This window comes from Phacochoerus africanus, chromosome 1 (assembly GCF_016906955.1).
Source record: "Phacochoerus africanus isolate WHEZ1 chromosome 1, ROS_Pafr_v1, whole genome shotgun sequence".
NCBI classification, from domain to species: domain Eukaryota; kingdom Metazoa; phylum Chordata; class Mammalia; order Artiodactyla; family Suidae; genus Phacochoerus; species Phacochoerus africanus.
Genome location: NC_062544.1, coordinates 238967651 through 238979697, shown reverse-complemented (window position 1 = coordinate 238979697; position 12047 = coordinate 238967651). Strand labels below are relative to the sequence as shown.

General features: G+C 38.2%; 1 protein-coding gene across 1 annotated transcript in view; it reads left to right on the top strand.

Annotated features, from left to right (window-relative positions):
* ADGRG7 (adhesion G protein-coupled receptor G7) overlaps positions 1-12047 on the top strand; it is a 65277-nt gene that overhangs the window by 43205 nt on the left and 10025 nt on the right. Inside the window, exons 13-15 of the mRNA XM_047755820.1 lie at positions 738-834; positions 7428-7583; positions 9617-9773. Coding sequence (XP_047611776.1) covers positions 738-834; positions 7428-7583; positions 9617-9773 — 410 coding nt within the window. The remainder of the gene's footprint in view (positions 1-737; positions 835-7427; positions 7584-9616; positions 9774-12047) is intronic.

Genomic DNA, 12047 nt, shown 5'->3' with positions numbered 1-12047 from the left:
GGCCAGCAGCTATAGCTCTGATTGGACCCCTAGCCTGGGAACCTTCATATGCCATGTGTGCGGCCCTGAAAAAGACAAAAAAAAAAAAAAAAAGAAAGAAAGAAAGTAAAATAACCTGGAAAACTTACTGAGTTCTAGCGAAGGAGAACTGTTTTAGTATTATCTAAATTTAAAATTATCAAAGCCAGGAGTTCCCGTTGTGGCTCAGTGGCTAGTGAATCTGACTAGGAACCATGAGGTGGCGGGTTCGGTCCCTGGCCTTGCTCAGTGGGTTAAAAGATCCGGCGTTGCCGGGAGCTGTGGTGTAGTTTGCAGACACAGCTCGGATCCCGCATTGCTGTGGCTCTGGTGTAGGGTGGTGGCTACAGCTCCAATTCGACCCCTAGCCTGGGAACTTCCATATGCCGCGGGAGTGGCCCAAGAAATGGCAAAAAAAAAAAAAAAAAATTATCGAAGCCAAAGAGGAATTAGGCCATTTAAGCGTGGAAATTGTGTTGAGTTACAAGGAAATCAAAAATAGAGTAGGATTGGTGTGTATGGCCAATACTGAAAGAGAAAGGAAAACAGAAAAACAATGTCTGCTGTTGACCTACATTTGGAGAATCTTTTAGTACATTGTCTGTAGTGGACAGCAATACATCCTAGAAAAGGTCAGATGTACAACTCAATAATGGTCTTTTATAATTAATCCCAGTTTGGGGTAAATTATAGATTCTGTGCTTATCTTTATTACATAGGAGTCCCGGCAATAGTGGTGGCTCTGACTGTGGGCATTATTTATTCTCAGAATGGGAATAATTTACAATGGGAGTTAAACTACCGGCAAGAAGAAATGTAAGTTTATATGTATTTTTTGTCCATTTCTTTAATATAAGGGTGTAACTTTCAGCGACATTGGGCCCAAGTGTAACTGTACATGTGTATCTCACTTTGTAATTGCCATATTATAAGTATATTTTAAATTCTCAAAGAACACATTACATTTAAAATATGGTGACATGAAATTTCCCTATGATAAATACTTTTGTAGGGAAAGTTTATAAATGTGAACTTTTTAATATTAAATTTGTCTTTTTTAAGTCTGAAAATCATGAGACACCAGAAGTATGATCCTTAGTAACTCCTTTTTTCATTGCTTAATGAGTTTTATTACATTTATAGGTGTATAACAATCATCACAACCAAATTTTACAGCATGTCCATCCCAAACCCTCAGTGCATCCCCCCATTCCCCAACCTGTCTCATTTGGAAACCATAAGTTTTTCAAAGTCCGTGAGTCAGTATATGTTCTGCAAAGAAATTCATTGTCCTTTTTTTAGATTCCACATGTAAGTGACAGCATTTGATTTTGGTGTCTCATTGCCTGACTGACTTTACTTAACATGATAAATTCTAGGTCCATCCATGTTGCTACAAATGCTGTTATTTCTTTCCTTTTAATGGCTGAGTAATATTCCACTGTGTATATGTACCACATCTTGATCCACTTCTCTGTTGATGGACATTGAGGTTGTTTCCATGTCTTGGCCATTGCAAATAGTGTTGCAGTGAACATCAGAGTACATGTGTCTTTGCGAGCCATGGTTTTCTCTGGGTAGATGGCCAGGAGTGGGACTGCTGGATTAAATGGTAGTTCTATGTTTAGTTTTCTGAGGCATCTCCATACTGCTTTCCACAGTGGTTGCACCAATTTACAATCCCACCAACAGTGTACTAGTGTTCCTTTTTCTCCACACCCTCTCCAGCATTGATTGTAGACTTTTGGATGCTGGCCATTCTGGTTGGTGTAAGGTGGTACCTCATCATGGTTTTGACTTGCATTTCTCTAATAATGAGTGATGTTGAACATCTTTTCATGTGTTTTTCTGCCATCTGTATGTCTTCTTTGGAGAATTATCTGTTTAGATATTCTGCCCATTTTTTGACGGGGTGGTTTGCTTTTTTAGTATTGAGCTGTAGGAGTTGTTTATACATTTTAGAGATGAATGCCTTGTCAATCAATTCATTTGAAAATAGAAATATGATCCTTAGTACTCCTTATCTTAATTTTCTTACCTAGAAAACAGGAATAACAATAACAGAACACCTGTTCTGAAGGGTCAAGCAAGTGCAAAAACATTTTTATAACTTGAAGAGCACTATCCATGCTTATGAATCAATTCTATGTTGATATGATTATCATGAGTATTTCATGGGGATTTATCACACATTAATTCTCCTTGTGATGCCTGCATGAATAATTAACTGTCAATAATGGAAGTAGATTTCTGTATGGTGTTTGCTTTTTATGTGGGGAGTTTGGGAAGAAAGCTGGGCTGAACTCTATGCGTATTTGAGAGTTTGAGAGGAAAGCTAGGCTGAGCTCTATGTGTATTCCTGCCACCAAATGGCAGCTGCTCTTGTATTTATCCTACTTTCTTATTTTATAAATTAAACCATTCTGATACCTGGATTCTGCCTTAAGTCCCAAACCAACTCAAATCAAAACAAAACTCTTGAAATTGTGCAAGTACACCAAAAGAAGGCTCTAGTGTCAGCTATTCCCAGGGCTGCCCGTGACCAGTGTTGACCAGAGGACTAACTGCCTGGCTTGGTTTAAGGAGCCGAATACTCCAGGCACTATTTTCTCTGTCTAATTGGGATTAAATATGTTTTAATGAGTTTTAAAATGTTAATTCCACAAATAGAGATCAAGGGTAAAATGCAGGTATCTTATGAGAAAGGGAATTCTCTTCAAATTGCATTATGATTAATTTCCTACCCAATACCCGCCACAGGGCTAGACCTACTCCTACGGAAGTCTTCAGGAGAAAGAAGCCTTCTGTATTAAATTGATTCACACTGAGCTGTAAATAATTGAGAGCAGATTCGTTCTTGGGTACAGTTTTTGATGTTAGGAAAGACACCAGGCGACTGATAATAAGAGTTGCAAAGACGAGAAAGGATGTGTGGCATGAATATCAGCTTCGTCTTGGAGCCTTACCCCCACCTTCCACTCCAAACACACACATCAAAAGTCACATGTCCTACAGATGTGATAAATTCATTTGAGTAATAAAAAAAAATGATGAAAAAAAAAGTCACATGTCTTTAGCATATATTTACAAAGGGGAGGGATTTTTTTTTTTTTTAGTTATCCTCTTAGCAATTGCTCCTCAATATACCATACTCCTTGCCCCTCATGGCTCCCAGTTCCACTAGTCATACCTAAAACCCCTAACCCAGTTCCCTTGAAGTACTGCTATCTCTGCTAAGACTCAATTAAGGGGTAACTGCAGGGGATGTCACACTCCTTAATATTTTATTCCCCAAATCTCTGTGCCACCATATAGGCCTTTTCAGATTTCCCTGAAGAGTTGAGATAACCATAGGAAATAAGGGCGAATTTTTTGGAAGCATGTGCTGTATCTGCTAAAACTGTCTTTTCCCATGTTTCATGATAAAATTATCAAGAAGTTAGATACTACATCTGGGGTTCACCTGTGGTGTTCTCCCGACCTCAGGTTCATAGCTGTGTGTCAAATTTGACCTTGACCGTGTGACTCTCCAATCTCAATTTTAGAAATCCCCTTTCTCCAAAGGTTAGTCTCCATTGTAGGAGCCATCTGTCTCCTCAACAGGCTATTTCTCAAAATCTGGCTTATTGGACTCCGAATAACAAAGGGAGAGTCTCCTGAGAACAAATCTAGCATGACTCTCTCTCCAAGTGATACAAAGATGAGAGGCGAGGAGTCCCTTAGTGCATACCTCCTGATGGCCGTGGACATCCCAGCCTCTTTCCTGTCCAGGTCTCCCCTTCTGTGTGAGGTAACTGAGGAATCTTATAGACACTTGTATGCATATACACACTCACTCAGGCCTATAGTACAAATAGGAATTCTCAGAAATTGTATTGTCTGAAGTTTAAACAACTCAACACTCATACAGATAAAAATTAATATTTGTCTAATTGTTTCATCATTTGCAGGTCTGCCTTTATCAAAAAATAGTTAGATTGTTCCTTTTTTTCTCTCCTTTTTTCCCCTTTTAAACTGTGTTTCTCTAGGCTGCCTGTATCAGAAATGTGTCCATCTTTTTTTTTTTTTTTGTCTTTTGTCTTTTTTGTTGTTGTTGTTGTTGCTATTTCTTGGGCCGCTCCCGCGGCATATGGAGGTTCCCAGGCCAGGGGTTGAATCGGAGCTGTAGCCACCGACCTACGCCAGAGCCACAGCAACTTGGGATCCGAGCCGCGTCTGCAACCTACACCACAGCTCACGGCAATGCCGGATCGTTAACCCACTGAGCAAGGGCAGGGACCGAACCCGCAACCTCATGGTTCCTAGTCGGATTCTTTAACCACTGTGCCACGACGGGAACTCCCCGTCCATCTTTTTAACTGAAAATTTTGATGGCTCAGCCACCAAAAAGTTTCTAGAGATCTGAAAGTACTTCTCAGTAGGATTTTATTAAATTCTTAGCCAAGTGCACTTCTATTTCTTCCTTGTAGGGGATTGTGAGATTAAGGATGGCAGGAGTGTTATCTTTTGTTTACAGTTGAAAAGACAGGGAAGCCAGAAATCCTGAAGGTAAACTTTGCGCTCTCTCTCTCACCATTTGGAGCTATCTTTCTATTAATGAATTGAAGGCACTCCTTTCATTTTTAAATTCACTACAGAGACCTGAACATCATCCCAATTTCCTTCTAGGTCATCATAGTAGACATACGGTTTCTAATAATTTAAATTATAATAACCTTCCAATGCAAAACAATTTAGAAATCCTCTGGTGTGTGTAATAACGGTGTTTTACCTGCAGGAGAAAGAAAGCACACATTAATCCATTGCCAAATATGTGCCAGGGCTTCTTACATTATTTTCTTTCTTCCTTTTTTTCTTTCTTTTTTGTTTTTTTTTTTTGTCATATGGAGGGTTCCCAGGGTGGGGGTCGAACTGGAGCTGTGGCTTCTGGCCTACATCACAGCCACAACAAGGTGGGATCTGAGCCGTGTCTGTGACTTATACCACAGCTCACAGCAATGCCGGATCCTTAACCCATTGAGGGAGGCCAGGGATCGAACCTGCATCCTCATGGATGCTAGTCAGATTTGTTTCCGCTGAACCACGATGGGAACTCCCGTTATTTTCTTAATACTCTAATGCCTACCTGACACCTTCACTTGGATGGGATAAGGGGATATGGCATCTCATGATCTTCCCTCCCAAACTTGCTCTTCTGTCATCTTCCCCAACTCAGTTAATGGTAATTCCATTCTTCCAGGTACCCAGGCCGAAGACTTTGGTGTTACTCTTAATTCTTTTATAATTCACATCTAACCTATCAATAAATTATTTTGCTTTACTGTTTTTTTTTTTTTTTTTGTCGTTTTGCCTTTTCTAGGGCCACTCCCGTGACACATGGAGGTTTCCAGGCTAGGGGTCTAATGGGAGCTGTAGCTGCCGGCCTATGCCCAGGCCACAGCAACACGGATCTGAGCCACATCTGCAAACTCCACGACAGCTCACAGCAAAGCCGGATCCTTAACCCACTGAGCGAGGCCAAGGATCGAACCCACAACCTCATGGTTTCTTGTCGGATTTGTTAACCACTGAGCCACGATGGGAACTCCTGCTTTACTTTTAAATACATCTGGAATCAGACTATTTCTCAGCATCTCTTCTCCCTAAGTCTAAGCCATCAGATTATTGCACTTCTGACTTTTGCGTATGCTCTTCTCTTATCCCTGCATCCAGCTAGAGTAATACTTTTAAAACTAAAGACAGATCATGTTAGGTTTCTCCTTCTCACAGAGAGTACCTGCAGTCACTTATAATGCCCTGACATAATTTACATCTTTTCACTAATCCCATCTACTTCCATGCTTTGTTTTAGCCATACTGGCCTCTTTGCTTTTACCTCTCAATTCAGAGCCTTTGCATGTGCAGTTCCCTCTGCCTAGAATACCCCACCCTCTTATCTACTTATGATCTTTACTCAAGTATCACTTTTTTTCCATAAGAATTTTCCTGATCATTCTATTTAAAATGAAACATTCCCTCCCCTGCTCCCCTATGCACACACTCAGACATATGGACACGCATATACTTTAGACCTACCCTCATTAACTGCTTTACTTTTCTCAACAGCACTCATTACCATCTGATATAGTATTTTATTAATTAATTCATTTTTAATCTATTTCTCTGCACTGGAATAAACTCACCGAAGAAAGATTTTTTGGTTTTTCTTTCACTTCTAATATCTTGTTATCTAGAACAGCATTTGGCATATAGCATGTACTCTGTAAATACTTTTTAAGTGAATGAATTTATTCTTACAACAATGCCAGAAGTTGATTACCATACCTCACAGATGAGAGAGAAAATACCACTGGAACTACTGTCAACAATAGCTAAAAGACAAAAGTATATGCACTGAGGTTAAAGAATGATTCATGTATTTTTTATTTATGTATATATATATTTTTCTTTTTAAGGCTGCGCCTTAAAAAGAACATATGAAGGTTCCCAGGCTAGGGGTCAAATTGGAGCTGCAGCTACTGGCTTATGCCATAGCCACAGCCACAGCCACAGCAATGTGGGATTCAAGCCATGTCTATGACCTCTGGTGCAGCTTGCAGTAATGTCAGATCCTTAACCCACTGAAAGAGGCCAAGGATCGAACTCGTATCTTCATGGATACTAATTAGGTTCTTAACCTAATGAACCACAACAGGAACTCCTCTATTCACATATTTTTTAAACTTTAAACTTAAAAAAATTCCCATTAATAGGAGATAGTTTAATTAATTTATGGCATAGCAAAATAATGGAATGATACGCAGCTGTAAAAACTATGAGGACAGTCTTTATGTTCTGATATGGTGTGATTTCCAAGACATGTTGCTAAGTAAGATATAGAAATATTATATGGTATCATTTGCTTAAAAATTAGGAAAAAATGTATATTTGCTGGTGTATGCACAGCCTAAATCTGGAAGAATACACAAGAAACATTGATTATCACTGGAGATAAAAACTAAGTAACTAGGGAGAGTTATAGGAGGAGGTCTTATCTTTAAATATTTGCACCTTTAAAATTTGGAGCCATCTGGTTGTGCTACATATTCAAAAATAAATTAAAACAATAGCTTGTCTAATCAGACATCTAGTAAGTGACAGAGAGTGACATTTAAATTTAGGACCAGCTAACTCAAAAGCCCACTTTCTTTCAAATAGCCCATGCTGTCTCACAGAGAAAGATGGAAGAACCAATGCATTTCATTTTTCCAGTAGGTTGCATTCTTAAAAGTCATCTCAAATATATAGAAGGCAAAGGGATATTGACTCTTAGCGGGTCTTTCAGTTGAGTGAATGTTAATAGTGTTAATAGCCTAGAGAGTTTGTATGCCTTTCTTAGTCTGCTGAAATCATTACTTTTCTCTCTCCAGCTGCTGGCTGGCAGTTCAGGAAGGCAATGATTTTATAAAAAGCCCATTGTTGTGGTCATTCATCGTACCTGTGACCATTATCCTCATCAGCAACATTGTTCTATTTATTGTCATCGCAGTCAAAGTGCTGTGGAGGAATAACCAGAATCTGACAAGGTAAGATTCCCAATGAATGAGAAGTTGGCAGACATGACTCATCTAGTACATGATACAGCACGGTAAAATATCCACAGCTCCTAGAAGAGTTTTCAGACTCTGGGGCAATGGCAGGATATGTGGTTTGCAGGACATAGCTTCCCTTAAACTGTATCTCAGGAAGTGAATCTTCTCATCTTCCAGCATCGGTACTACAAGGTGGGTCTTTTGCATTATATAAGATACTTTTGTGCTGTATGAGCTCAACTAAAAACTAAACCTAAAGACACTAAATAAAAACAATTTCTCCCCCAATCCCAATATTCATAAAATCAAATTCAAATAATTAAAAATATGAGAAGGTTGTGAGGAGATTCTTGTAACTGTATTTTCATTTTACAGACTGGTAACTGTAGGTTATATTTTACACGTGTCACCTGAATCACATAATGGCTTTCAATTTGTAAAAATTAGTTGCAACCATATAACAATTGGGAGATTTCACTGAAAAATTATATTTTCTCTTGAAAAAAATTGGATTGTCTGACAACATTGGGCCCACATTTGCTGCAAATGAGACGTGCTTCTGGTTTATCAGTTCCCATATAGACTGCTTCTTTCCTCTCTTTAACCTTTCTGACCCCAGCAAGCATCTTCCCTGTCATCCCTCATGTACAGAAAGAGCTTTCGGATAGAGAGACGAAGAACAGAAACTAATAAACATGTACATTCCCCATCCCTATCTCCCATGGCATGAGTTGGTTAGAACATGGTGCTAATGAGGCTGTGAATTCAGGCTTAATTCTACAAAACTCTGCGTAACCCAAGTAGAATTACTCTAAACACATCTCTGAACTTGGTTGGTTACCAAATAGATCCATTTAGTATGAAGAGATGGGTCAAAACAACCATCATTAGTGGGAATTTAATCTTAGGTGTGTACTTTTACCAATTAAGAGTAAATATCATCTTTCCTATAAGGATGATAGCCCATATTGAGGGGAAATATGGGAAAAGATATCACTAATAATCATTCACACCTATGCTTTCTTAGCAATTTACATAAACCTTGGCTAAGTCTTGTTAGTCTAATTGAAAATCAGCTTGTATTTCCTTTACATAAAACAATACCATTTTGGTCACAGACATCAATCAGATTTGTATTTCAAAATTTTGACTGATAGCTCATGGTTCTTAAATTGGCTCAGTTTCAATGGAGAAATTGTTTAGTAAATTATCTTCTATGTATCAGTTAGCTTTGCTGTATAACAAGTTACCCTAAAATTCAATGGCTTAGGATGACAAGTATTTTTTATTTGTCATAAGTTTGAGTGTTGGTCAATTGTTCTGGTCTTGGCTGACTTGAATGCTGGTGGATAATCTTAGATAATTCACTCTCATGCCACCATGGCTCGTGGTTGGTTGATATTGAGTGGAAAGTGCTCAGTTGGGGAAGCTCATCTCTGCTCCATATGATCTCTCATTCTCCATTAGGTCAAGTCCAGCCTTCTTAACATAGTACTCTCAGGGTTCTAAGGGGCAATAAGAAAAGGCATGCCCTGATGAGCAGATGCTTTCAGGCTTCTGTTTGTGGAATAAATGCTAATGTCCACTGATGAAAGTATGTCATATGGCCAAGCTTAGATTCCAAGAATACAGACTCATCGTGACAGGGAGGAAGATAACACTGCACTTTAATAATTCAACCAATGGCATGAGAAAGTCCCAGATACTCCCAAAAGGAATTACTGATCCAGTTGTAACAATCACTAAAATAAAATTTCTTTCCAAAGAAAAAGTGAGTTCTTTGTGAAATTGCCCAAAATTTTATTTAAGGAACTGTTGACCCCTGAGATTTTTGTGGGGTCACCATATTTCTTTTTGTGTATATATTTTATCCAGGTTGGCATGGGTTTTTTTTCACTTGAGGCATAATCTTATTTAATGAACAGTATATATGGGCAGCTAAATATGTGTTTTCAATAGGAGTGTAACAATGATATTAATAAGTAAAAACCTAAGTGAACCATATTTTCTTTCTTGCCTTCTCTTAGCACAAAAAAGGTTTCATCCCTAAAGAAGATTCTTAGCACATTATCTATTGCAGTTGTTTTTGGAATTACCTGGATTCTGGCATATTTAATGCTAATGAATAATGATGACATCAGGATCATCTTCAGCTACATATTCTGCCTATTCAACACTACGCAGGTATGGTGTGGATTAGTCTGAGAGTAGCAGACCACAGAGTGGCAGAGATGTATCACCCTGGACAAAAGTTTTCTTATTTTAAAACCCCTTTAAGGTCATTACTTAGTTACCTAGGTGATTCTATTTTTAATACACTTTGAGGAAAGGGAAAAAATAGCTTTTTATGATGTACCTATGTCCTTTGCTGAGCTGGAGTTCACGGAATATGATTGCAATAGGGATGGGTGACGTTAGTCCCACTCCTTTGAGCAGAAGAGATTTTGTTGAGTGGCTAGCAACACCCCCTTTCCCTTTTTCCCATGCAACAGATTCACAACAGCTCCTCACCATGATGGATATGGTCAATGCCACAGTGATTCCTGGAGCTTGGACCCTTGCGGGGTTGGCTGAATTTTTCCTTTCTTTTTTTTGAAATTTTGTTATTATTTATCTTTTAAAAATGCTTTTGAGGAATAATTGCCAGATATAATTGTATATTTTAAAATGCACAACGATGATCTGATACACATATACATACAGAATGACCAAAATAACACATCCATCACTTCACATAGTTAATTTTTTCCTTTTTTCTTTTTTTTATTGAGGAATAGTTAATTTACAATGTTGTATTAGTTTCAAGTGTATAGCAAAGTGATTCAGTTATACATGTATACACACACACACACACACACACACACACACACACACACGATGTATACACATATTCTCTTTCAGATTCTCTTCCATTATAGGTATTTTGGGTATACCCAAGATATTGAGTATAGTTCCCTGTACTATACAGTAGGTCCTTGTTATGTACCTATTTTTTCAATAGTAGGGTTTATATGTTAATCCCAGACTTCTAACTTATCTCCCCCACCCTTGCTATCCCCTTTGGTAACCATAAGTTTGTTTTGTATGTCCGTGACTCTGTTTCTATTTTGTAAATAGATGTGTTTATATCATTTTTAAGACATTGTGTGTGTGTGTGTGTGTGTGTGTGTAAGGCAAGAATGCTTAACTACTCAGCAACTTGTAAGGACACAAGCCATGTTATTAACTATAGTCTCCATGCTGTATGTTAGATCCTTATCTTTTCTTATGATTGAAAAATTTGTATTCTTGGATCTACATTTCCCCCATTTACCTCTCCTCTCAGCCCCTGGCAACCACCATTCTACTTTCTGTTTCTATGAAGTTCACTTAAAAAAAAATTCCGCTGATGGAGTTCCCTTTCTGGCTCAGCGGAAATGAATCCGACTAGGAACCATGAGGTTGCAGGTTTGATCCCTGGCCTCACTCAGTGGGTTAAGGATCCGGTGTTGCCGTGAGCTGTGGTGTAGGTCACAGACTCGGCTTGGATCTGTCATTGCTGTGACTGTGGCACAGGCCGGCAGCTACAGCTCCAACTGGACCCCTAGCCTGGGAACCTCCATATGCCATGGGTGTGGCCCTAATAAGACAAAAAGACCAAAAAAAAAAAAAATTCCACTGGTAACTGATATCAGATAGTATTTGTCATTATCTGTTTGGCTTATATCAGTTAGCATAAGGCTCACCAGGCTCATCCATGTTGTTACAAACGGAAGGATTTCCTTCATTTTTATGGCTGAATAATATTGACACACTGCCTCTGTTTACCATATATTTCCTTTACTCATTCATTCAACAAAGGGAATTTAGACTATATCCATATCTTGGCTATTGTGAATAATTCAGCAGTGAACATGGATGTTCTGTTTTCCCTTCAAGGTAATGATTTCAAATTTTAGGATAGTTTTTTCTATTTCTGTGAAAAATACCATTGGAATTTTGGCAGAGATTGCATTGTATCTTTATGCTACTTGGGGTAATATAGACATTTTCACAATATTAATTTTTTTCAAATCCAAGCATACAGATGTCTTTCTGTGTATCTTTGCCTTCTTCAATCTTTTTCATCAGTGTCATAGTCATCAGTGTATATGGTTTTCCTTGACTAAATGTATTTCTAAGTATTTCGTTGTCTTTGATGCTATGGCAAGTGGGATTGATTTCTTAATTACTTTTTCAGGTAGTTTGTTTTTAGTGTATCAAAATGCCACTGATTTCTGTATGGTGGTTTTTTTTTTTTTTAAGCCTGCAACTTTATTGAATTTATTAGTTCTGGGGTTTTTTTGTTTGTTTGTTTTTTGTTTTTTGTTTTGTTTTTTGTTTTTTTTGGTGGAGTCTTTGGGTTTTCTGTATTTAAGATCATGTCATCTGCTAACAGAGGTAATTTTACTTCTTCCTTTCTGATTTGGATGCCTTATT